Source organism: Parambassis ranga, chromosome 16 (genome assembly GCF_900634625.1).
Source record: "Parambassis ranga chromosome 16, fParRan2.1, whole genome shotgun sequence".
Classification (NCBI taxonomy): Eukaryota; Metazoa; Chordata; class Actinopteri; family Ambassidae; genus Parambassis; species Parambassis ranga.
This window is the reverse complement of record NC_041036.1, coordinates 14,296,977-14,323,121: the sequence shown is the minus strand read 5'-3', so window position 1 is coordinate 14,323,121 and position 26,145 is coordinate 14,296,977. Positions and strand designations below refer to the sequence as shown.

The following is a 26,145-nucleotide window of genomic DNA, read 5'->3' as shown; positions in this document are numbered from 1 at the left end:
TTGCCTCGAAATCTCCTCAGTGAAGATCCATTTTATTACTTTGATTTGGAAATAAAACAGAACACAGTGACAAAGTTGGAAAAGAGCACAGAGGGTGGAAGAAAGAGAGATATGAGGAGGAAAGCTTGGCCTAGAGCTATGGAAAGTTGTAATGGATGTTATATGAGCAGCAGGAGAATAAAAAGCATGTGGGCGTTTATATGGAATTAAGACTTGGGTAGTCATTACCATATTGTCCAAGACTTTTCAGCTTTTCAGAGGATTGTGTTGATTTTTCCCCAACCACACTTTGAAAACAGTAAAGGGAAGGTATAACAAAATACAATAAATAAATAAGTGAAGAGTTGGACCCTACAAAAGTCAGGAGCAGTAGGCAGATCCGAGCAGTAAGAGACAAAAGTGACAGGTGTACCTGGGAAAATGAAGGGATTCCTCTGCTCCAGCACGCAGGTCGACTGTCACCTCGCTGTCATCCTGAACTGTCTCTGGACAGCCAATCATCTGCTGCCATGTATCTGAGACCCACTGTGCTGTCAGTTAGGAGCCACCTGTCAGGCTGACTTGTAAGAGCGACACACAAGTCAAGCCAAATATAAATGAGAACAGAACTGTAACAGTACAGTGTGGATGCATAAAGCTTTGTGCTTTTTTGACAGAGACAGATCGGTTGCTGCTTCCTGTTTCCAGTCTTTATGCTAAGCTAAGCAGTTATAGCTGGCAATATTTCATATTTACCACACAAGCATAAGAGCGGCATAAATGCTTTTATTTTACCCTCAGCAGAAAACACATGCTTGGTGTAAAATGACTTTGTGTAAACTTACTGTAACTACTGTATGCTGCCCACAACAGAGTCCTCTCACCTGCTGTCTTGGAACTATTATCTGAATAAAGAGTTTGAAAACTTCTGTCATAGCTATTTAACACACAAGTATCAGTAATTACCTCAGTTATAATTCAGAGCAGCAGGGGGCAGGAATGGTGCTACATGTGTGTAAAATGTTATTTACTGCTGATCAGAAGCTGTCAAATCAAAGCATCTTTGTTTTGTTTCATCACTGTATTTGCACAGATGCAGCGTTCCTCTTAGAAAAATACAGTGTTGCTGTTTCTATGAAGCCTCACAGTGATGCTGGACTTACAGTCTCTGGCTTATCTTATTTTACTGCGGAAACTTCTTTGCAATGCTATGTTCTCTCAGTAAATAGCCATTTGTTTTATGATGTTCTTTGCAGCTTAAAAGAAGAAAAGAAAGCTGTTGTTTGCATGTTCATCCTTAAGGGGAAATGTAATTCCACCTTTGCAGATCAATAAAAACCATTGTATTCTAATGTATTCCACTCACTGCTCTAATCCATCCTCTCCCATTAGCAAACATATGGACAAGCTGACTGCAGTGGCTGTTATGTAATTAATAGTCATGGTGGTGCAATTAAAATTGGGAGGTTTTATAGGCCTGCTGATTAAGATATTTAAAGCATGAAGAACCCAAGGCTCTTATTTTTGTGCAAGTTGCAGCGTATATTCTTGTTTATACTCATTTGCCTTTTGTTTCCTCTAGCAGACGCGTGTTTGTGTGAAAAACGAGCGCTGCCTTTGTGTGTGTTTGTGTGTATGTGCTAGGCGAGGAACAGTTTTAACACTTATCCTTGACTTTTCCTTTACCCGCATGCAATTAATTACTACCCAGAAAAGCAGCCCTGGGATCAGCCACTACGGAAATGAAAACACATCGGTGTGAACGCACAACCAGCTGACTGTGGGAGTGCTGCACACAGAGACCCTGCACTGCCATCCGTTTGCAATGACAATCATTATCGCGTGAAAGCAGCGGTGTCCAACTCCAATTCCAGAGGGGATGTGTGTGTTCACAGTCTCACAGTAATCCATATTCACTTTCTTAATTGGTTCAATTAGTTCTCTCAGATACTGTATGAATTTTACACTCTGCCTGTCCCCAGATAAAGTCCAGTTAACGTATTACTGGGCAGAGGTTACAAATTGGGTTCCCAGTGGTGAGGCTTAATACACAGAGGATTTAAAGTCATTTATGTGGTTGAGTGCGGCTAAAAACTGTATTGCTGACACTGTAATGAGCGAACACAAGCATCCTGGCCTCACCGTTTAGTCTTATGCAAGACTCATTCTCACGGGAATTTACACACACACACCGTATCAAACACCGATATCTGCACAATGGGAGGAAAATGTTCTTAGAATACTACCTCATTTTAAGGATAAGTTGCAATTTAATTTGCTTAACACCCATTCAGTAAAGACTGTTTGTTTGGCATTCACACCCAACCACACACACTGTTGTGGACTAAGAGATTAAGCTGGTGACATGCTAAACATTGCAGCTTAATGGCCTCTCTCCTTTAACGACAGAGTTACAGTTAATTTATAGCCAGGAAATACACACACGCACACAAAGGGAGAGTCATGTATCCATGACTTGAAAAGGACATTACTTTGGCTAGAATTAATTTTCCAGACTCTAAGTCTAACCTGAAAACATTATGGAGACTTGATCTTTGTCCTCATGGGGAGGATGTGTCCCCATAATTGACTGTGTAAACAGATAGGAGTCCCCACCACATGATTAACACATACAGACACAAATGTGTTTTCATAGGACATAACCAGGTCCCCTCTGGCCCATGGCTGCACTGAGTGGTTCTGCCTATAGGTTATCAACAGAACAGGTGACAAAGGGAGTCCGACCTCTACCGGATGTTATTCTGATTTATTGCTAGCAGAGCGACCCAAGCTCATGCTCCTCTCGTACAGGAACTTAATGGCCCATAGCAACAAGCCCTCTACCCCATAATCCTGGAACACCCCACACAAACAGAGCAGCACATAATTGATATATATGTTACTTCTGCCAGTGCTGACAAATAACAGTGATGCTGCAAAGTTGTCTGAGCTAGTAGTGAATTCAAATCGTCCCACTAGAGTCAAAATCCAGATGTTAAGTGGCTTAGTGGTTTTTGTGTGTTCACAGTAATGCAACCGCCTCGTTTGTCTGACGATGTGCTCTGTGTGTGTGTGTGTGTGTGTGTGTGTCCAGGGTGAATGAGAATAGCCCATATATCCCCCCTTAAAATGTATATATGTATATAAAATGTCATAATTTATGATATGGAGACCCATAAGGAAGGTCCCCAGAACAGGAGTAATACCTACACACACACACACACACACAGAGCACATCATCAAACAAATGAGGCGGTTGCATTACTGTCTGTCTAGTGAATGGAGAAAGTGTATTGATCTGAAGTAGAAGCTCGTTCATCAGTGTGGTTAAGCAAAATACCATTAAAGTGGAAGAGAAATTATGTACAGACTTACACACACACACCTTCTTTTCTTTCTGCTGTGTTGTTAAAACTGTCTCACTTTCTAAATGTTGTTCTCTGTTGCTTGTTTTGCTTTTTTTTTTACCTCGGCTCTCCTTTCCCTTTGTCTTTCCGTGTCCTCTTTCCGCTCACAGGTGTCCACCTCCAGGTTTCACAGACATGAAAGTGACTGTACAGTGAGGGGCAGCTGGTCAGTTTGCTTCTCTGGAGAATGTCCCATCTTTCCTCGACCATGCTATTTGTGTGGTCTGACGGGTGAACTGGGAATAGCAGGATGATTCAGCGCTACAGGGTCAGGATCTATGATAATGTACCATAGGGAACATTTCCATATAATGAACACAGTACATCTTCTTTAGAGGCCCTCTTGAGAAACAACGATGAGGACACAGAGATAAAGAGGAATGAAAGAAAGGGAGATCAAGGGAGATTTCAAGAATGAGAGAGCGGGAATAAAAGAGCAGGATGGAGAGAAAGGCAAAGGAGTGGAGGAGAATAGTGGGAATGGCAATAATGAGAGAGAAAATTTAATGGGAGAGACGAAGAATAATAGAAAAAAGGTAATAATAATGCAGTGCAGCCAGCAGTGTGTGCTCCCTCTGCAGCACTTGTGAACACTCCTGGCTATGGTGAGCGCGCTCTCTTTCATATCAGCCTCCTGCTGCTACTGTAAAAAGACACTGAGAGGAAGACTTTTTGCGTGGCTGTATGTATGCGTTTGTGTATGCACGTCAGCAGCCTTTTGTTGGGACGCTAATAACAAATTGTCATGCTGGCTCTTGATTTGTATGGATAAAAGAAGCCATAATGAGCCCCATAATGCGAGCCATTTAGCATGCCATTCAAAGCAGGCTGCCATGTCTGTCAATCACAGAAACTTTCATGTCTCTCTGCGACAAGCCTGCATCTTTGTCCTGAAGTCAAGAACAATAAAGTGACACAGCGATGATAGACACGCACACACGCCCAACTCACAACCCACACAGCTGTTAAACATTCATTCTCTGTTGTCCTGCAGAGAGACAAACAGTGCTAGACTGAGTGGATGCCTCTTCATGTCCACTGCACAAGGCACACAAGTGTGAAATTGGTGAGTAGATTACATGTGAGCGCTGCGATGTGCCAGCAGCTGGTCCATCTTTACAGGTCAACACTGATCAAACATGGCTGATAATGTGTGCAGTAAGTCAATTTTTTCACATCTGGGCTGACGTGAGTGCTCTGTGTGGAAAGTATTTTTTATTGATACAAATGCATTATACAGTAGCAGAATATACAGTGTAATTTCAACTTGATTTATTTTTGACATATTTTGTAAAATTTCTGCATTGCATATATACAGCATTTCTGTTTTTATTGTGTATCCCTGATGAGGAGAACCCATTCTCCTTTAAATAGATGTTAAAAAATAAGATAATAGTATTTTAAATGTTCACATCATTGACACATAATTGATGTTTAACCCCGACTTGACCCATTTGCTGCTCTCAGCTAAACGATCAAGGAACCAATACAACGCCTCACTGCCCTCTGTCAATACACCTGGTCTGACCTATTGGCTAAAGTGGAAAGGGGAGCTGATCCATTGCATTGACAGCACCCCTCCACCCCCCCCCCCCCCACATCTCTCTCATTAGATCCACTCTATTAAACTCCTTATGCATCTGTCTGTAGGCTGCTGGTTGGGGGCTCGGAAACAATCGAGAGCCCTGCTGGTGGTCGTGTGGAAGCAGAGAGAGTGCAGAGAGAGCCCTGCACTGAAGGCACTGAAAGTTTTTTATTGTAGAAACCCTTACTGAACAAGTATGAGGTGTTTGTGGGCATTTGTGCAGCAATTATTAACACATGAGCTGTAAATCTGGTGGATGCATGAATAAGAACACTTATTTCTGTGGTGGTAACAATAGCTCAGCATTTTGCTGGGGGGATTGATCGCTCTTTTGTACTGCACCTGTACAGTAAGCACAGGCTGTAGCCAGCAGCTAGTTAGTTTAGCTTAACACAGAGAAAAAAGTACACTACAGCTAGCTTAGCTCTATCTAATGGTGGCAAAATCTTCCTATCAACCCCTCCAAAGCTTGTAACTGTATGTATATACGACAACAGTTCAGTGCCTTATCTCAGGATGTGCCTGATCAGCAAATCCTCTCATCTGACACATCCTTATTTTCACACTTCGATTGAAGACAACAGGACATAATGTGATAATCTGTCAACTGTATAACTGTTGATGTATGGATTTTGTCGACTAGCAATTCAAGTGTGATGATGATGTATTGTGATGAGTGACAAGAAGAAAGTAACAGAAATGATGTGGTCATTTGTCCTCTGTGGTGTGACTCATTACTGGTAACTCAAAAAGTGGAGGCCAGGTTTACCAAAACCTAACCAAGAGGCAAATGAAAGTAAACTGCAGGCAGGGAGAGAATGACAGTAGTTTCAAACTGAGCTGAACCCCACTGTTCATCATAAGCACCAAAGTCTTGTTTTCATTATTATTATTTTGTCAAAGCACTTAAAGAGTGAAATTAAAGAGTGATAACACAAATATTGCATTGTGGCAAGGACAGATTACTACTTAATGTATGAGAGTGATATAAAAAGTGACAAAGGAATATCAAATTGATCACAATCATATGATACGAGTAAGGTGATAACACACCTGCTGATTTGGCAGACATAGAAGGGCCCTTCTAGAAATATGTATGGTAGGACTAACTGCTGTTGATATCTATTAGGTTGCAGATTTAATGAATGATCTTTTCATCTAATTCTCCCCAGGAAATGTTTTTTCCGGACAAACCTTCCCTTTAAGCATCATGTTGCTGCTTGTGGACATTTACTAGTCCATATTTGAGGAGCACCATTACATGATTATGTTAAGTGTGTATACTGTATTTTGTGTGTGTGTATGTGTGAGTGTGTGAGGCATCACTCTGGAGTTGAGTTGAGGCGAAGGGGACTGTGAGGTACAGACAAGGTTGATGGTTCAGACATTGCTGCAGTGGTCACTCCCATCTTCTTCAGGGAACGCTCATCTGTCACTGAGATGGAGCGAGAGAACGCAGGGCGAGAGGATACCTGTGCATCTGAGACGGAGAAGATGGAAAAACGGCGGTGAATCTCCGGTGTACTTAAACATACTTAAGATCTTTGTCAAACACTTAAACTCTTAGTTAAATATTCTATCTGTATTCAGCTCACACACCCAAGTCGTTATTAGATCCTTTAGAGCAAATGACATCCATTTACTTTTATTACAGCAGCTGAATGAAATGAAAACTATTTCTCAGTCTGTTCAGGCTGAACGCAGTGGCGCCTTTTGTCCTGTAGAGGGTCACAGCAGTGCAGTGAGCTGCAGCAGGTTGAGCAATGACTGCAGATTTGTTGCAGCTTGATGTCTCTCATCATCACACACAGAGGGAGAGAGAGAGAGAGAGAGAGCACAGACAGCAAGATGCTACAGGCCATATTGGGAAGTCTACCTTTGATAACTCTCACATCCAGCTGAGGTTCACCACAGTACCCAGCAGGGGGCAGGGTGACCACAACACACACACACAAAACCATAAACACAAACACACACACATATGCACACCGCATATGCCCAGACACACACCCCCACCAGGTCTGACATTTGCAGCTAAGAGCTGCAATGGCTGGTTATTTATGTTTAGAGGGCTGCTGATGGTGAGAGTTCAGCAGGTGGCTACATTACACTGTTTATCAGAGCGACGCAGTGGCATTATCACTTCATGAGCCATCCTACCCTTCACCCCCCACCTCACACACACACTACATCTGTCTTTCTGTCGTCCTTTTCTGGGCATACACCCTGTGAATCTGTGCCTCCTCACTGCTCCTCGTGTTGTGAAATGCCTCCTGACTGCTCCTCCTTTATCCATTTTCTCCTACAGATGTACTCCAGCCATCTGGGTACTTGTAGGGCACAGTGAATGCACTAATAGTGCAACCACTCTCTGTTGAAGCATGTCACACTTATTAATTTATACTATTCTTCCTCATATTGACAGCAAATGATACAATTCCAGGCTACATAAATACAAAATACCTGCTCAGACTTAATTCCTAATAATCTTAAAATATGTGCTTTGGAATGGAATCAGTGTATGTTTTTCCTCCTTCTCAGGACTTCCTCTGCACATATCCTGCTAATTATGGTGAATATAAATGCAAGGATAATTACCGCGGAGCACGAATATACATTTCAGACTTATAGCTCTTTTCATCTTCTGTTCGTCACCATCCCTGCTTTCACCTCTCCTTCTCTCTCTGGTCTCACATCCAGCTGTGTTCTCTCTCTGTCTCCCCTCCCATCCCCTGTGGTATTTTAGTACAGTGCAGGTCAGGAGCTGCAACCTCACCTGTGCTGTTCTGGCTGGATTTGACTTTGCTGTTGGTCTTCTCTTGCATTGCCTGCTCATACTCTCTCACTTCCTCCAAAGTCAGCCCTGTGTGGCAAGCACAATGCAGTATTCACATAACATTATTACTCATGTACTCAGTATAGTACTGAACTGTGGCTGTATTTCTGCACCCACCGTGCCATTCATCAATCCATGCCACTGCCTGTCTGTGGCCAACCAGAAGAATATCTTTGATGTTCTGAAGTGATCAAGAAAAAACATAAACATGTTAAAAAAGAATATTACAAATAAGTGTTTTCTGCAGTTCCTTAAATGGCCACTTGAAGTGACTGAATCCTCACACATCTCCATCTCAAACTAGCCAACTCTGCAGCAGAAATAAACATCCTGTTACAAAAAGCAGCTCTATTATCTTAATCATTTCATTGACCATGAAAGGTTTATGAAGGTAAGTTGCCGGTTTATGTGTATATAGAGCTTCAAGTAACACATAAATAAAGGCACAACTGCTTTGAGTGACAGGGAGGCGTCATCTCAGATCACTACTGGTTTGTGCCACCCAACCTCCAATGGAGCTCCACCATTTTATTCATATTTTGCAGAAAATAGGCTATAGTGTTTTACAACACATTAATGCTTCATTAAATTTAAACATAATTATGTGGAACTTGTTCTGGCTGTAAGGTCTGTGCTAGGCTTTGTCAAACCAGAGCCACCATGGAAACATTCCTCTGCAGTAGAGAAGAGGAAGAGGGCGTTGCTTTTCTTTCGTATTTGTTCATGCTTCAGTGTTGTGCTTCATGTGTTAATAGTGCTGCTTTATACAGCTTGTTCAAACCATGCATTGTTAAAGCTGGATGAGCAGATGTCTTCTCACTGCTTTAAAGTGTAATGCAATACATTTCTACTCAATATGACCTAATGTTGGATTACATAAAACCCAGTGCAGAGGTCATCTGAGGCTAACAGCCTTCTTGGCAATGGTGTTGGTAATTATGTTAATGTCTGGGAATTAATGTGGCAATGATTTATTCATGTCAAAATGCAACACATGGCACATTCAAATAATAAATAATCAATCAGTGTGGATGGGGGGGGGCTTGTCATTTTTCCTCAACTAAGATTTTTTTACATCATTGCAGAAAACACAGCTCAGTCTCACTCTGTGTATGAACTCCTCTGTCCTGGTCTGGAAGCCATAAACCTCGAAGCTGCACTGCACCCTCTTATAGGAGCACATAACGGGCTTGTGGTCTTCTCTCCAGCCTTTCTCCAGAGGCCCTCGGCCGGTTTTACTTGACTGCCAGTGACTCAGGTCCTGCACAGATCAAACAGTAGAGTTTAATGCACTGAGTCTGCAGAAACTGTGGCCCTGAGAAGTGGTTTTCCAAAGAAACTATAGAGAAAAGTGTTGTTGGTTGTGTGATTGTGTGTGTGTGTGCGTATGTGAGAATGAGTGCCACGGCGTCTGTGTGAAGGTGCAAGCAGATTGTTGCTCAACACAACCCATAAGGAGGAAAGTGTGACAACACACATGCATCTGTGAGCAATGCATGATGGGAAAGTGTTTGTCATTTTTATGTTCTCCCTGTGCTGCTTAATCAATATACACATGTGCATGTGTGCGGAATGTTTGTTTGCATGCCTCTGTGTACACAGGCCTGTGAATTGACCTTTCTCACTAAGGGCTTGCAGGCAGTTAAGAAGTGTAAAACCTTGGAGGAGAGGGAATGAAGAGAGGCAGAGGCGTGAGAGTGTTGGTGATTTATGCTCTTTCAGAGGCAAAAAAACAGAAGTAAACAAAGAGGAGAAGGTTCTGTTCACAAATCCTCTGTTTGAGGAAAGTTTTAAATGATCATTTAGAGTTAGGGCTAGAACAATTCTGCCATTTAAACCTGGGCTAAATGACTGAGATAGACAAAACAACAACTTTGACTCTTCAAGTCAAAGTTGTTGTAGAGGGAGTTGCTGCAGACAGACAGGAAGGAGCAAATGTTATTATGACTATATGACTTTTAGTGGACTGTGGACCAATGCCTATGTGCATCTTGTAGCTAATTATAGAGTTAATTATTGAAGACTATTTATAATGGCAAAATAATTTTACAATAAAGGCGTTCACAATGAGTCTGAAATTAGCCTAAGCTGCCAAGACCTCACAAATTGTTGGTTGGCAATTAACATCAATTACATCTATTTGTTTCCCTCTGTTGTTTTATATATATCAGAAATGCTGAAATGCTCCTTTAATGTACTTGTTTCTTTTTTAAGAGCAGATTGGGCATGTTTGTGTGTTTATACGCACCTCTGATTCTTTGTAGTACTTCTCAGGGATGGCGTCACTCACAATATCCAAGAAACACACACTCCCTGCTGGGGTTGGCGTGTCCCCAAACACCTACACCCAAACAGATGGGGGAGGTCATACAGTATAATGACAGCAGACTCACATGCACACACTCCCTCATACTTTCACACAGCCGTTCACTCAGCGGAGAGCAGGATAAGAGTAGATGAGTAACTGTGTAGAAAACGGAGGTCACACACCATAACACCCCTCGCTATATCCCACCCTCAGGCCCTTGGAGCAAATCACAGCGGAGCAAACGGCGAGAACAGATAGAGAGAGCAGAGGAGGGGGCAACGGGGAAAAAAAAAAACAAGGACGTACGAGGGATATTAAAAGAAAGGGGGGGAAATAGGCATTATGAGCCCAGAATACACTTTTCCTTGAGAGAAAACGGAGGGAAACCAGACAGAGAGAGAGGAGGCTGCACTTTTATCTGACCTTGTTTCAAATTTGTTCTAATGCCCCACTGAAGCTGTTCATTTCACAGCTGAAAACTAACAAATAAGAAAAAGCTGGGGTAAGATAATAGCCTGCTACGCTCCTGTGGTGTTGTTGTTGGTCTGTGTCTGCCCAAGGTCCTGCTCCCTCTTATGGAATGTGTTGCATTAGCTGCTTGTATTGTGCTGCCTTTTACAATGTGCCCAGGGCATGACGGTCTCACAGTCTCTGCCTCAGTGTGCGTACGTTTTCCACACACTCTCTAAAACACTCCATTAAGTAACACGTTGTTACCTAAGTTTTGAAAAAACATGTATGAAGGATAACCCCTGTGTGACTGTTTTACTACTTATTTCTATATAGTGTATACATTAGGAAAGTCATGAAGTAGTAGCTCAGCATTTATTCAGATGTGCTTTTTAGCCTCTGTGTGGATCATTCATTACAAATTTAAACCAGTTTTTTATCATGGAAATTTATGCTAATGCCCAGTAACATGGTTTTATCAATTTTTTTGCCCTCTAAACATCTTAAAATGAACAAATTTGGTCATGGATAACTCGAGTAACAGCTCTGAGTGACATTTATGCAGTTGTGACCTACAGTATGTCTGAATGACAGCTGTCACTTTAAAAGACTGATGCAGTGTGTCTCATGTCTAAACATGGCTTTTAAATGTAGTGTGGAAACAAAACTGAACAAATTTCACACTATTTTTTTCCACTATGTAGCCACGAACACAACTTTGACTCTGTATAGGACATGCTTATAGGCTGCAAGCTTCTGTCATTAACCTACAAGTGCGTCTCTTTAGTGTTTTCAGCATTGTGTGACCAAAACATCAGTTACTGCAGGGTTTCCTTCCCTGAGCATTGACACTTATATAATGATGTGACTCTTCACAAACTATTATTTATGTAACCTGTAACTACATGACATGAAATGAGATTCCCCACATTTCTCTCCACAAGAAGAGCTGCAGTTTGCCATATTTTGACATGTTGGGTCTTGTTTTGTGACTGTCCTCGTTTACACAGTGCAGACACAAGCACCCAGAAACAGCTGTGAGTTCCATCCCTTTAGCTATGTGCTTGTTTGTGTGTCGGCCTTGAACAAAATGCAGCATGGCAGCCATGATCAACGTGTTGCAAGTCTGGTTAATAGATCTGCCAATAGTGCATTTTGTGCTGTGCTTGTTTTGCTTGTAATGGGCCCATCAATTTGATGAACATTTTAGCAGCGCTGCAGAGAAAATTGCAATTTCTCTCCTTCCACTTGTCTTTCTCCTCCCTCTCGTCTCTAATCGCTCCATCGTTCTCACCCCCTTTTGGTTTCTTCTCGGTTGTACTCACATTGTCGTTATTGCCGCTGTTGTTCTCAAATCTTGTCTCAATACGGATGCTGAACTTAGGAAGGAATGATACCTGTGGGGTGACAAGAGGTACAAAAAAAAATGGGAGAAAGAGAAGAGGTTTGAGGGGCAGAAATAAAGAGAGGGTGAAGGCAGCCCGCAGATTAGATCCACTGATACGGAGAAGAGATGAGCTCTGTTGCATTCATGTACAGTAAATGAGGTGTGAGAATACTTACTGAGTACTCTGCAGCACCAGGGACATTCAATATGGATAGGGAGAAACAGCATTAGTTACTCAAATGCATGAGCATGAAATTGCCGCCACACACAGACACACACTTCTTACCACAAGGGAATACATACATAGAACATGGTGATAAATATTTGATAGCACTTGAAAAAAACAGCTGTTATAAGTAAATAAGCTTTGTATAATACATTGAGGTGAAAGTCACCCGATGTTTAACACAAATAACCACACATGCACACACACACGCGCACACACACACCTGTGATGGTGTATGGGTAGAAGTTCCAGGCCTTCTCTGTCACATAGAAGAATCGCGGGACGAAGGCTTTTGCCCAGGATGGCAGTTTACTGAAATCAAAACAGGAAGAAAAAAAATTAGAAAAATCACAGAGTAGAAGAGCAGGAGAGAGATTACAGAGGGAGACAGAGAGATCCTAAGTGCTTTTTGTGCCATTTATAGCCAGATTACCTTTAGGCTAGTCTCACCACAGCATTCATTTGTATGACTCATTCCCAATTACACCTGTGGTGATAAATTGTTACTGTAGCTTCTAGGTCACATGTTAGAACATGATTTAGGTGGAATACATTCAGTCACTGTATTTGTGTGTGTGTGTGTGTGTTCTACCATTTATTACCAAATAATGTCCCACGAGCACACCAAGATTAGAAAAAATCCTTCACAGTGAGAACATTTCTTTACTTCTTTAAGAATTTATTTTAGGATTAGGCCTCAGGATTATAGCAGTGATTGGAGTAAGAGTTGGGGTTACATAAGGGTAATGAGTGGGGTTATCTCAGGGTTAGGAAATGACATTTTTGGTTGTTGTTTTACAGACTGAGCTGTCATTATAATTACAATCAACTGATTAATGGACTGAGTAAAGAGCAAATAAAACCTTTCCTCCCAGCACAGCAACATGTGGTCTGCCGAGTTCAAAAGTGGCAGAGAACCTGGAGGAAGGCCTGTCCTGAAAGCCTAATGAAGTCAGTGCAGAGGAGACCATTGACAAGATCTATGGCATGCTGTTGATGGATCATAAAGTAACACCTCCTGGTGTCTCACAGGTACGTGCTCATACAGTCACAGCACCTCCAAATTACTGAAATGTCAGCTTCCAAGGAATTAATCTGCATGCTGCACAGCTATCTATGTCAATGGAGAGAATTATGTTTAAAAATAAGTATGCTTTGTTTTCTACTGTAGACCAAAAATCAATCACCCTTCAGATTTTGATGATAAGTATCAAATATGAAGGTAAAGCCTCCTGATCAGTGTGTCTAAAAAGAGAGAAACAGCTATCCTCCCTTCTTCTAAATACAATAAACCTTTCATCCTAATTTCCATCATGTGAGTGTATGAACTTAGAATAATCATGTCCAGGCTTTAGGAGCATGTGACTGCCAACAGATACATTTTCACCATTACAAAGGAAAGTAATGAGAGGCTAAAACTTCATACATATTCTGCAATTACCACCCTCAGGGTGATGTGGATGTGTTCCTCCCAGCTTCTTACACAATCAGAACACTTTACTGGATGATGAGTTCATGGTACAATAACATCTGTACTATAACCCTACAGTACATGTCACAACATGTTTCAGATCATACTCTGGACTTTGGATGTGGGCAGGGTTCAGTAGTCTGCTCTCTGCTCATTACTGTTTCGAATGTTTTATTGCATGTCACTATGATACCTGATGTAAAGCTTAACAGTGAAGCAAGAGATCAAAGATCGAACATTATTTATGATAATGACAGAACTGACAGCCCGACGATAAGATGTGCAGATAGTCAGGATCATTAGCTGAACTCCTACCTGCTGAGGTAGATCCGCTTCTCGGTCAGCTGCCCTGAGCCGTACTGAGGGTGAATATCTGGCTCATTCCTCACCACCTCCACCCCTTCTCCCCCGCCACTCTGCTCACAGCTGTGCTTACTGATCATGTACAGCTGCCCAATCCTGTACTGGAGCCCGAGGAAGGGGTTTGGGATGAGGTTTGTGGGTGCGAAGATGGTTGGAAAGAGAGAGAGAGAAGTCATGGTGAGAGATCCTGGAGCATGAACCAAGTCATCTTCAAAATCCTCTACATACCATGCAGAGAGTCATGTGTTGAGTAATGATGTTTATCTCTAGTATCTTAAATCATAATGCTGAAAAATAAACATTGAATAAAATAAAGCAATAAAAGGCACTGCAGCTTCGAGCAGGCTGGTACCAAATTACTGGAATGTCTTCCCTATCCAGTTTTGTAAATGAAGATACAGAGCAGTACATAACTCAGTTCAAATGAGCTCCATCTGTTCCTGCGGCAACAACAAATTCAGTCACTTAGAAACATTTATGTGTTAATACAATCATTTATAAAATAATAATGTGATACTTAATGTTCTGAAAAGAGCATTACACCTAACATATGCGTTTACCTTTCATAATGTTAATACCTAACCTTAATTGTTGTATTGCTCTTCACTAGAAGATACGTATGCTTCAGGCCATTGTCATGTTGAAACAATGACCAAAATCCAGTTTAGCTGCTGAGTGCTTTAGGTTTTGTTTCAAGATATTTAGATAATCTTCTTTTTCATGATTCCTTCCACCCTGACAAGATTCCCAGCTCAAGACACATTTAAGCATCTCCTCAGCATTATACTGCCACGACCATGTTTGACTCTGGGTTCTGTGTTCTTTGGGTTATACGCCTTCCCTTTCTTTCTCCAAATGAAGGGAACATCTCTGTGAACAAGGAGCTCCAGCTTGGTTTCATTTGACCAAATGATACACTGTCAGTAGGTGTCTTTCTGCAGTCATTGAGTTTTTCTTGGTCTATGGCCTGGCAGCCCATTCCTGTGCAGGACTCTTGTAAAATGCTTTACATTTATCATTATGTCTTCATGTAAGGTTATTTCCCTTGTAGCTTATTTGTAAACTACAAAAACACTAAGTCTCTTTGATTTTGGGGTAACAAGGGATAATGTTTTTACATTTAAAGCTACATTGTTCATTTTTTGTCTCCCCCTTCTGGCAGTCAGAGTAATTACATAAACACTGTCAACACTGTCCTACTGGCATACACCTTCCAGGTTTGTTCAAATAAATGCTTCATGCACTAAATTCTAAGCTATACTTTCTCTCAAATCTCACACCAGTCATTGGTTAAACACATTCTCCTTGGGTACGTTGCCACAGAAACCAAATTTAAAACTCATGGAGTGTAGACTGAAACCCAGAGAGAGAGATTATGTACGAGTCCTGCACTATAACTTTAATCCAGAGTATAAATTTAAAGGTGCCAGAAAAAAGTTCTCACGATTCTTCAGTAACAATAACTCAGTCATACTAAATCAATAAAATGCCCATCCCACTGAGGAAATTACAACAACCATCATGCTCTAAAGGGAAGTATCTGTGAAAGAGATGGCAGAGAAATCCTCCTGGCAGCAGGTTCAGCCATAGTTGCTGAGTCTGGTTTTGTCCTGACAAGCACTTACTTAGGGCTGCTTAGGCACAGGCTTTGTATTTGTTCTTAATTTTTTAGTCACTTGCTGTGTATAAAGAATTCCCTAAAGTGACTATATCAAAAATTTAATTTGGCCAGTTGAGGGTGAGTGCACAGAGTCTAAATTAGGGGGAAGGGACGTTGTTGTCTGCTGCAGGCCTGGTTTGTGTCTGATGCTGATGAGGCAGGAGTAGATTCTGTCAGTGAGTGTAAAGAGGACGAGGCCTTTGGGCTTCTGGAGGGGCCTCCTCCACAGAATGCTGTTTTTTAGAACAATATAAAAATTCACACACAAGTCTTGTTTCTATGCTGTTGTACAAACAACTGAACTTTTCTGCTGGCCACCACAGTGCAATTCATTTTGTTGCCCTATTTAAGTGTGGCACTAAAGCATTATTTTAATTGAAAGTAGAAACAACAAGGAGGAGAGAAAGAGGTGGACAGCACTCTGCCATCCTTCACTGTACTCTGTTGACATCAGGTGACACTCCTTCTTGTTCCAATTACTGTGGTATGTCAACATTCAATATTTACTTATTGGGTATTTGTGAGACTTAATTAATCACAGTGATGGGTGCTTTAACTCTTCAGACTAGCAGACCCCAGAGCACCGCTGAGCTCCTCCCAAACAGGTTGTGAATCTTGTTTTTTTTTTACTTTCTAGAAAGCTAATCTCGCCAGAAAGTTGAATGGACTTTTCAGTCATTAAATCACTATTATGCCCTCTGAATGGCTTTCATAAGTGATGTGTTAAGGAATTTATTCACTTACAGCTTTTGGCATGTAAATCCTCCTGCCGTTTTTTTTTTTTTTTTGTTTGTTCCCTTTTTAAAAGCCTGGAGTGATTTATAAGCAGTGCGTTCGTCATAAATTTCTGAGAAGTGTAAATATAACTCATCATCATATCGGGGTGGAGACTCTGCAGATAGTGTCAGTGTGGCAGCAAGTGAAAATGAAAGAATTTATGATTTAAACAAGTTATGATAAAAATCTTGTTTGCATTTGATAATGTCCTCGGCTCTAACACACAGGAGTTCCCCCACATCCCCACATAATAATCATCACATATCAGATTCCTTTTAAAGTGCTGATACACAGAGTCTACAAAAAGCTACACTAAATCCATTTTAATTTACAGCTGCACAGCAATAAAACATTAAATCAACCGAAGGACTTAATATTTTTTTATAGACACTATACATTATTGTGACAGTGCAGGTTGAAGCACATTTATTTGTGGGATAAAATGTCTTTCACTACAGATTACACAACACATGCCCTTTTTAGTCCTGTTTAGGCAGTAAAAAGCTTGTTTGCATGCCAAAAGGTTGCCCTTTTCAAAAGTTAGGTAGGTATTATATATGATATGCCTCGTAAATTAGCCTCTCTCTACTCTGTGGTTTCTTTGTTAGCTGCTAACCCACTGATGCTGAAACAGAGTGATCTGCAGGCAGCAGCTTTACTTTTGTCCACATACAAACATGACGATCCAGGATTCAGAGTCTGTTCAGCGTGTGCGTACACGAGGGGGGTGGATACAGAACTTACTCATGCTCTGCACCACCAGAGCTACGTCACCTGCCAGGCTGTTCTCACAGTGCAATACAAGAAAGAACATTTCTCAGCACAGCTGCATTGTATTACACATGTATTATTGGATATTTCACACTTGACAATCAACAATATTCACTTTAGGAGTACAGCCACGGTTGGAATGGCTTGGACTGAGGTAGTGGTCACGATTTGATACCTCCTCAAATAAGCTGCATTTAAACTTACATTACATTACAGCGAAAGAGGATTTGCTGCAAGCTCAAGTTTCTGTGTGCCCTGTACTGATAGCGTAAATCCTATTTTGAACTGCTATTTGTCACTGTCATTGTTGTGGTAACAGGTAGGTGGGGGGTGGTATAGGAGGCAATGAGGACATTCCTTTTGAAGGACACTTTGCTGCATTTCGTCCTCACCTGTCCACTTTTTGTCTCCAGCGGGATCTCTTTGCTTTGAAACCTGCAGGCCAGATGGCTTTGTTTGAGTTCAGGTAGCTGCAGTAACCCGTCTGACTAGTTTTTTTCATACTGCCTGACTGCTGAAGCCGATGAGGGAAGTAGATGGAGAGATAATTTAGACACAATAACAGTGCTATGATGTTGCTTGCCAGGTGTTATGCATGGGTTCCATCAGACTGCCCCAGCCCGTCGCCGCTGAACCAACTGAACACGCCAAAGCTCCCACAGAGCAGCAGTGGGAAGTCTTTGTGCTCTGTTGGTACTTTTCTTATCAGCACATTAACACTTTCAAGATTACCAGCTGAAAGAAATCACAGCTGAAATAAATCCCTCTCTTTTGTCCTCCAATTTGAAGTTGTGGGTAGGTTCTGTGAGTGTGAGTGAGTGTGGGAAATACAAACACACTTACCTCATCCACAGTCAGTGGCATGCATATGCGGTACTCTTTCATCAACATGGTGCTGCTACAGAGAGAACTGAAGTGAAGTGTGCTGGAGTCTGTCTATCTCAGCTGCATTGTAGACACGCTCAGGCAGGCAACACACCACAGTGACCACAGTGACCTATTTTCTGACGCTCTTCTTCCTTGTGTTTTGCTGATGTCAGTAGTCCGTGGAGTTAAGTCCAGTCCTTTCTGTCAATGAGTGTTTTCTTACTTTCCTCACAGCCTCGTCTCTCCTTTTAGTTGTCCAGGACAAGACATTCTAACTGCTGCCTCTCCTTCCCCTTTTTTCCTTCTTCTTTCTCTTTTGCTTTCAGCTGTCCTTCCAGTTTGCAGTTCTTCTCTTTTTGCCTGCAGTCAAGTGGTATTTAACTGCAGTAAAAATGAAAGCTACTGTTAACCAGCCCTACCTGTTTCTTTGTCTCCCTCCTCTCGTCCCTCTTTGTGTTTTGTTTAATTCCTGCTCCTGTGTAACCTTGCTTTCTGCTTTGGTGCTCCTCCCTTTCCCCTAAGCCGCCCTCCACTGCTTTCAGTTCCTCACAAATTCCTTCACTGGTTACCTCCTTATCTTTCGCTCCTTCTCATATTATCCACTCCCCGCCCACTGTACTTTACTACCTCTTCACCTGTTGTGTCACCCCCTCCCTCCTGTCTCTATCTATATGATCTTTATCAGTTGCCAAGGCTGCTGTCAACAAAAACACTCTGTGTGCTGACAGTGTTTTAGCATCAGACACTGGAGCATGTTTCTCACATGTTCCTTCACTCATGTCATGAATGGCTGACACACAGGGGAAGGCAGGGTGGGCCATTGGATTAAATATTACCAGAGCCATCAGAGCTTCCATTAAGCAGCACACCACCGGCTCACTTACATTGTATTACCTCATGACCTTCAGCAGGGTTTAATTGAATCTCTGTTTAGTCAATGAGTAGAGGAATCAACGCAGGCATGATTTTCGGCCGTGTCTGTCCTTGAGTCATGGGCTGCTCTCCTTTTGTTGAACTGCCAAGCATACTCATTGTTGTTTCCCCCATTAAATAAGAGAAGCAGATGTTTGGCTTCTCCGGGTCAGGCTGACAGGGGCCCAAAACCAATAACCGGGCCTTGGATTCCTCCTCTCTGGTGGAATTTGCTTGCTTTCTTTAGTGTGTCTTGAGACAGGGCCAGAGTGGCTCTCTTCTCAACACATCTTCGCTATCATCCGCTCTGCAGTGAAAGAGCGCTGAAAACAAATTCCTGGTGGGGTTTGCTCCTATCTTATCAGATCAGTGTTTAGAGAAGGGAAGCCACTTCAGAGAGCTGAGGTGTGCTTTGCTCATCTCTGCCTCGATTTTCCCCAGACTCAACCCGCGAGGCTCTGACAGCACATGCATCAGTGCAGTTTAACGGATGATTGGTGACAACTTAGATGTGTATTCAGGTGTTGATCGAGTCATTGATTGCTTTGATTGATTATTTAATTGTAGCCTGAGTGTTGTGTGGGTATCATAGGTAGGAATAGAGGCAAGCTCAGATGCCTGATCATAAGATTGATTATTTGATCACTTGATGGGTTAACCTGTGTAATCAGAAATTGAAATGTTTGCCCTTTTTAGGGGTATTTCTACCCTGAAAAAGAGACATGCATGAAAACACATGCAACAAAGGCTGCATTTGTCTGTGGTATTTACATGTGGTCTGTGCCTTGATACATTACCTGGATAATAAAATCTGATCCACTGGCATTTGCATTTATGCCTGCTATTAATGTACTAATGTGAGTGTTATCTTGAATCTGACTGCATTGAGATAATATCTCAGTATCCAAATTACTTAGGCAGGGCTGTTGAACTCACAACACAGTGAGAACCAGGTCAAAAGAAAGCAATGTCATGATTTGCTGCTCACATTTGGATCATTTTACCTGGGGGACCACATGCTACTTGAAGCTTTGGCTGGGCAGCTTATGCCAACAGGAGGGGGGCAGAATAAAGTGACCTTTTGACTTGAAAATGTGGTCACACAGTGTACAAACTGTGGCCGGGATCTGAGGAAAATTCGATCACATCGCGGTGTGCTCTCACAGTGTATTAATAGCTTGTGTTAATATATGGCTGGTGCAAGAGGTTCTCAGATGCAAACTGAAAGTATGAGGTGCTTTTGGGCTCAAGAACTTGTTTCAATAGATCTTTTGTCTGCTGCAGGAAAAAAAAAGTAAATACAGCAATGAGACCTTCCATTGACTATATACGGTAGGCACAGACAGATGATGATGGAAATTAATATTTGATTATATCCAAACGTTTATTTTGAGACACCTGGATTTACAGCATAGTTTTCTTTGTTTGTTAACAAATCTTTGTTAACACCTGAGAATGAATACGGCAACTGATTACCAGATGAAACAACAGGTACAAACTAGAGCCTGATTCAAACAGACTAACACCTGTAAGTGTGATAGCACACCAAGTAACAATGCTATGAAGAACTCTCTTCCTTTTGGTGAACCATCATGAGAACATAAGCTAGGACATTATATATTTTACATTTCATCTTTCTTTGTGAACAAAGTTCTTTTCTAAATGAATAAATATCATATATGTAACAGTTAAATTTGTATTAAAATTATTTTTAACCACCATCCTAACCCTGCTATTACATTAGTAAGTGAATGATTTTTTTGTACAATTTCTCCCACAATCTATTGTGATTAACTCTATTTCTTTTAGGCTTGATGAGTAACATTCAGCTGAGTAAGTGGTGCAGAGCTTCCACCTGACTGAAACACTTTAAATCGGCCCTCCTGGTCGAGCTGCCTGTCTTTATTATCTGTCCTGCAGGATGGAGGAGCAGGTGCTGATGAAATAGGAGGGGACTTCATCATGCTGCTTACGCCTATCACATCTCCTCACGTCATTAAATGAAAAATGAATGGGTGCACTTAAAAACTGGTGAGGCATTCTTTGACCTCTGGTACCTGTTCTGATCCCACTTGTGTGATTGGTAGAAAGACAATGTGTATGTGTGTGTCCATGTATCAGTGTGACAATAACAGTGAGTGGTATGGAGCAGTATTTAGCTGAAAAGAGGAACAAGCAGATCATTAACTAGTGGGCTGGCTGCCATCGCTGCATTACTGGCTCTTCAATCTCAAGGTGTGGTCACAAGCCAAGGTCAAAGGTTCTCTGCTGTCCCCTCAGAGCGTGTGAATGATGGACCCCTCCTGCCCAGGTCTGGAATAACATTGGCTGGATGGAGAGCACATAGCTGATACACTGCAGCTTTTTCATCTCATGGCATGGTGAAAGGTAAGTCTTTGAGTAAGATTTAAGATGATGAATTCAGCAGTCTGTGAGGATAAGGGTTTGACTGGTTTATGAGCTCTGTGTTGTACAGTTATGAAGTGTGGTAAGTACCAGCATCTCTCCCTGTGAGTGTGTCCAGATCCTCTGCCTCCCTCTCTTTTCTCCACAATCACGACGAGCCCGCTGGATGCCTCTGATCTCTGTTTTGGTCCAATCATCAAAAACCTGACGTATTTATAGGTCAGACTTTTGCCTAGCAAAGAGAGAGACAAGAGAGAAGAATAACAGTGAGAAAAAGAGAAAGTACACATTCCATTATTGTCCTCTGTTCAGAGAGCGTCTCAAAGCACAAACGCTGCCAGATGAAACTGCACAGCAGACAAAAAAGCAGACTAGTTGTTGCGCTAACATCTTTGTGTGTTGTGAGGAGTAATGTGTGTTTTATGTGTTGCGAGTGGGGGGTCTTTGTAGAAATGTATGTGTTACTGGCTCCTCTGTGTTAAGATGTAAGCTTAGTCTTAATCTCCTTGTAGCTGAATATCAGGCTGGTGCTAAGACATTGATTGGACCAGCTCCTTAATTGATACCACTGGAGGGCTGCCTGCCAGGGGGGAATGGGGTTTCTCTGTGTGTATGTGCGCTTTCTGGTGTGTTAGAAGTGAATTCCCTGGTGAACTAGATAAAACGGAGCGCTCACTTATCCTTATCGAATCCCAATCTTGAAACACGCGTGCACACCAGCAGTGACGAAGGTGAGGCCTTATCCGACATCATTAGGGGCTCCAGTCTGTGTCGCAGGACACGCCAATCAGTGCAGCAACCCAACATGATAACTTGGCACTAGAGAGGGTACAACTACCATCATTAATTCCACCAAACACACACATACTCTTACTTCTCCTATATGAGCACGTGTCACTGCACACACACACACACACACACAGGCCCCTTGCTCCTGTAATCAACTCCTGAGACTCCAATTATAAAAAAAGAATAATTCATTTGCAGATTTTCTCCATATGCATGAGCTCAGCAGTATAGACTGGATTCCATACATTCTATACATTGCTGAGCATGTGTTCCCAGATGAATTACAGATGTTATTTGAAATTGTTCAGTGTTCCTAAATGTCATTATTAATCTGAACAAGGAGCAACAGTGCTGGTTCATATCCACAGAGGAGAGCGAAAATGTGTTTTTGTCTCTGCTGAGTTTGTGAGTGCAAAGAAAAGATAAAAGATCCAGATCCATTCTATAGCTCGCATTATTCCTTTGTGTGTTTGTGAGTCTGAGAGAGACAGAGGGTGAGAGGAGGCAAGAGAGTTCTTGTGTGCATCGGAGGCAGCCAGAAGCTGGTGTGTATCTAAAGGCGCTCAGAGCAGGGCATGATCAGAGGGTGTGAGCCCTGCACATTCATCAGGGCTCTCCACAGGGACAGAAGTTGAGACGCGCCACAGAGACGAATAAAAATGCTGCGGACCGAAAAGAAATGAAATAATTTATTCCAGGAATGGAGTGGAGGGGATTTGGAGACAAGTGTGTGGAAGGGGAAGGGCAGAGGAATGGATTAAGGCTGCGTTGAGCGTCTGCGGGAGATAGAGGCTAGCACTGTGGCCCTGCACTTTTTCCTATTCCACACACAGCCACTGAAAGGAAATTCAATTGCCACTTTCCCTCACTTTCTGCCCGGTGTGAGAGGAGGAGGAGGAAAAGGGAAAGAGAGATAGACTCAGTGACTGAATGCAAAGTAAATGCACACATATTGTGGAGGGTGGAGGAATTTACAGAAAGTCAAAAGTGAGTCTCTGGCTTTTTTAAAGTCATTGCAGAGCTTGGTGGCCCTCTCAGGAGCCTTTACCAAACTCTTAACCTGCTCTGTGTCTCCCTCCCATCAGACCAGCTCCACACCATACAGGACTTGTCTTTCTTCATGTCAGAGCTCCATGTCTTTAATGGTAATGCCACATTATCCAGCTACAGGAGGCTCAGACAGTCATCCTAGCAGCTTTACAGCCTGCATTACGCTGCAAAAGAAAATCAAGTTTGGTGTGTTCTCAGTATGCTGGCTGCAGCTCGAAGTCTGTTTGTTTAATAGCATCCACGCCAGATGGAGAACCTGTCAGTCATGTTGAGAGGAAATTGAGAAATTAAAAAAAAAAAAAAAAAACATGACATAAGTGGAACAGCTCTCAACATTGCAGTGCATGAGAGGCAAAGATGACTATAAAAAAAACACCTTTTGGCCTGTGTGAACATGCCAAATTCAATTTCAGGTAGAGTATACAGGCGGTCTGACACCACTCCTCTGAGACACCACAAGCCTTCCCACAAACCCCCAATCTCTCACTCTGTGTGGTCAGCCACTGTCTTGAATATCTTTTCTCTTTCTGAGTGGGAGTACTTCTAAAGCTACTGCTGGAAATGTGTGATCTCTTTCTCTTACAATCAGCCTATAATCAATGTAATTATCTGCACTGTGAACTAGTCCAAATTACTTTTGTTTGTTTGTGTGTCTGTGGACTAAAAGGAGGTTGTGATGGCAATATTTATGGAATCTTTGCTAACATATGAATAACCCTCGTTATTCTCTAAATATAAATGTGTGTGATTCCTGTGACTCCTGCCTGTGCATGTTTTCTCTAAGCGGTTGTTTCTGTTGAAAACCAACAAAGATTAATTGTCTAACCCTTCCAGTAGCATCACATTTCACATGTCACTCTGAAGTAAAAGCAGCTCATGTTCAGACATGAGCTGCATGACATGTCAATCATGTTTGTACATAGAAAGAGTCTTAAGTAAGTTTACTGTGTTGGCTGTTGGAGGTGTTTATCATTTATTTCTTTAATAAAACTATGATTAAACACAAAGCTTTTAAGCAGCTGACTTACAAGATGGCAGATTTTCTCAGCAGAGCATTAATATTGGTGGTAATCTGCTTCTTGATGACAAATATCAGCACAAAAAAAGTTGTATAGTGTTTTTTTCTACCTATTTAAAGGTACACAGAGCACTTATGAGCAACTTAGGGTTAAGTGTCTTGCTCAGAGACATATGGGCATGCAGCCAGGGTGGGATCGAACTGCAAACTTTGTGGTTATTGGACAAGCACTCTCAGCACTGTAAAAATGCTCATTACACTACAAGCACTACAGCTAGTGAGTACAATGAAGATAAAAGTGCTCAAATCATAAATAAACACACAGCTAAGAAGGTAAAACGACACGTGCAAAAAATGAATGATTATGAAAGATCAGAAGGATTGAATGTTTTGATGAATTGAGTGAATTATTGGTTTCACTGATCACACTGCATGTGAAAGCTGTGGCCAGACTCACCATGTTTGGGGTTGTTTGTCCATCCCTTTCTCACAAATGCAATATGTCATGAATGCCTTGAGGGAATGTCTTGAGATTTGGCACAAACGTTCACTCAAGAATGAAGTGATTGGATTTTGGTGCTCAGAGTTTGAAGGTGACATCATATTTTCCTTGTTCTTTAAAAAAATATGATACAACATTGGTGTCTGTGTAGGATTGTGGGAATTACAACTGCGGAATGGAGGTGACTGCAGCAAAATTTACAATAAATAAGCACATCATTGTGCAGCATAAACATGAGAGAGAAGCACAATGAAACACCTATATATTAGACACTGTTTCACTCTAGTGTGTCATAGCAGGAACAAAGCAGTGGGACCAGCAACAACAAACACTGGCAAAACCAGCTGATCGCTCTAGTTGTAATACATTATTTTTGACACTGCCCCCTTGTGCAGACCAAGGTCTCAAAAGCTTTGAGCAGCGTAGAGCCAACAGAACATTTTAGGAACATCGGAAGTGAATTTCTTCTTCAGGCCAATTATAGCAAAATTTCACACAAATTTCCATCCATCCATTTTACCCACTTTGTCCTGTACTACAGGGTACACCTTGAACAGGTCACCAGTTTATCACAGGGCTAACTTAACTAGACACACTCACACCTAATTAACTTAACATGCACGTGGTATGTAGAGAAGACTGAAGCAAGGCATCTGGACTTGTAGAGTTTTCTAGAAGACGTTTCGCTGCTCATCCAAGCAGCTTCATCAGTTCTAACTGTTTGGTGGGGAAACATGGTTTATATGTGGTTACAGACCTCAGTGGGTGGGTCTGGGTAAAACTTAAAAACAATAGCACTAAATGTTTCCATACTTACCTGTGATGTTCTGGCTGACTGGGCCAGGTGTGTCTAACGACTGGCTAATGACTATGAAACTGCCGGAGGGGGACGGGTTGACAGCCAACAACCACTCCACAGAAGAATGGCTCAGCACAGGAGAGCCACCTCCTCAGGACAAGACTCAGCTGTTCACCTCCACCTTAAAGACAAAGGACACTCCTTTGACGACAACAATGTTCACATTTTAGACAGGGATGAAAGGTGGTATGAAAGAGGAGTCAAGGAAGCCATCTATGTTAAGCTGGAAAAACCTTCCCTTAACAGAGGTGGTGGCCTCAGACATCATCTTTCTACCACATACAATGCAGTGATTCCATCCATTCCCAGGAAGTTTGCACATACTCACAGTAAGAACAAAGGGCTGTCAACCAGTCCCCCTCCGGCAGTTTCATAGTCATTAGCCAGTCGTTAGACACACCTGGCCCAGTCAGCCAGAACATCACAGGTAAGTATGGAAACATTTAGTGCTATTGTTTTTTAAGTTTTACCCAGACCCACCCACTGAGGTCTGCAACCATATATAAACCATGTTTCCCCACC

General features: G+C 42.0%; 1 protein-coding gene across 1 annotated transcript; it reads right to left on the bottom strand.

Annotated features, from left to right (window-relative positions):
* Positions 1-4,570: 4,570 nt before the first annotated feature.
* On the bottom strand, positions 4,571-18,634 carry pitpnc1b (phosphatidylinositol transfer protein cytoplasmic 1b). Its single transcript, XM_028425841.1, has 10 exons — positions 18,064-18,634; positions 13,965-14,113; positions 12,402-12,490; positions 12,129-12,136; positions 11,891-11,962; positions 10,056-10,148; positions 8,913-9,068; positions 7,925-7,988; positions 7,748-7,834; positions 4,571-6,451 (listed from the first exon to the last, which is right to left on the bottom strand). The coding sequence occupies exons 1-10, from the start codon at positions 18,109-18,111 to the stop codon at positions 6,294-6,296; spliced, it is 924 nt and encodes a 307-aa protein (XP_028281642.1). The 5' UTR covers positions 18,112-18,634; the 3' UTR covers positions 4,571-6,293.
* Between the last annotated feature and the right edge of the window lie 7,511 nt (positions 18,635-26,145).

What these genes read in the sequence shown, in the direction of transcription:
- pitpnc1b (XM_028425841.1), bottom strand. Translation starts at nt 18,111, where the DNA reads ATGTTGATGAAAGAGTACCGCATATGCATGCCACTGACTGTGGATGAG. An exon ending in ACAGCGGCAATAACGACAAT is followed by an intron (nt 10,149 to 11,890) that starts GTGAGTACAACC and finishes GTTTGGGTGTAG; the next exon opens with GTGTTTGGGGACACGCCAAC. An exon ending in AGTACTACAAAGAATCAGAG is followed by an intron (nt 9,069 to 10,055) that starts GTGCGTATAAAC and finishes TGATCTGTGCAG; the next exon opens with GACCTGAGTCACTGGCAGTC.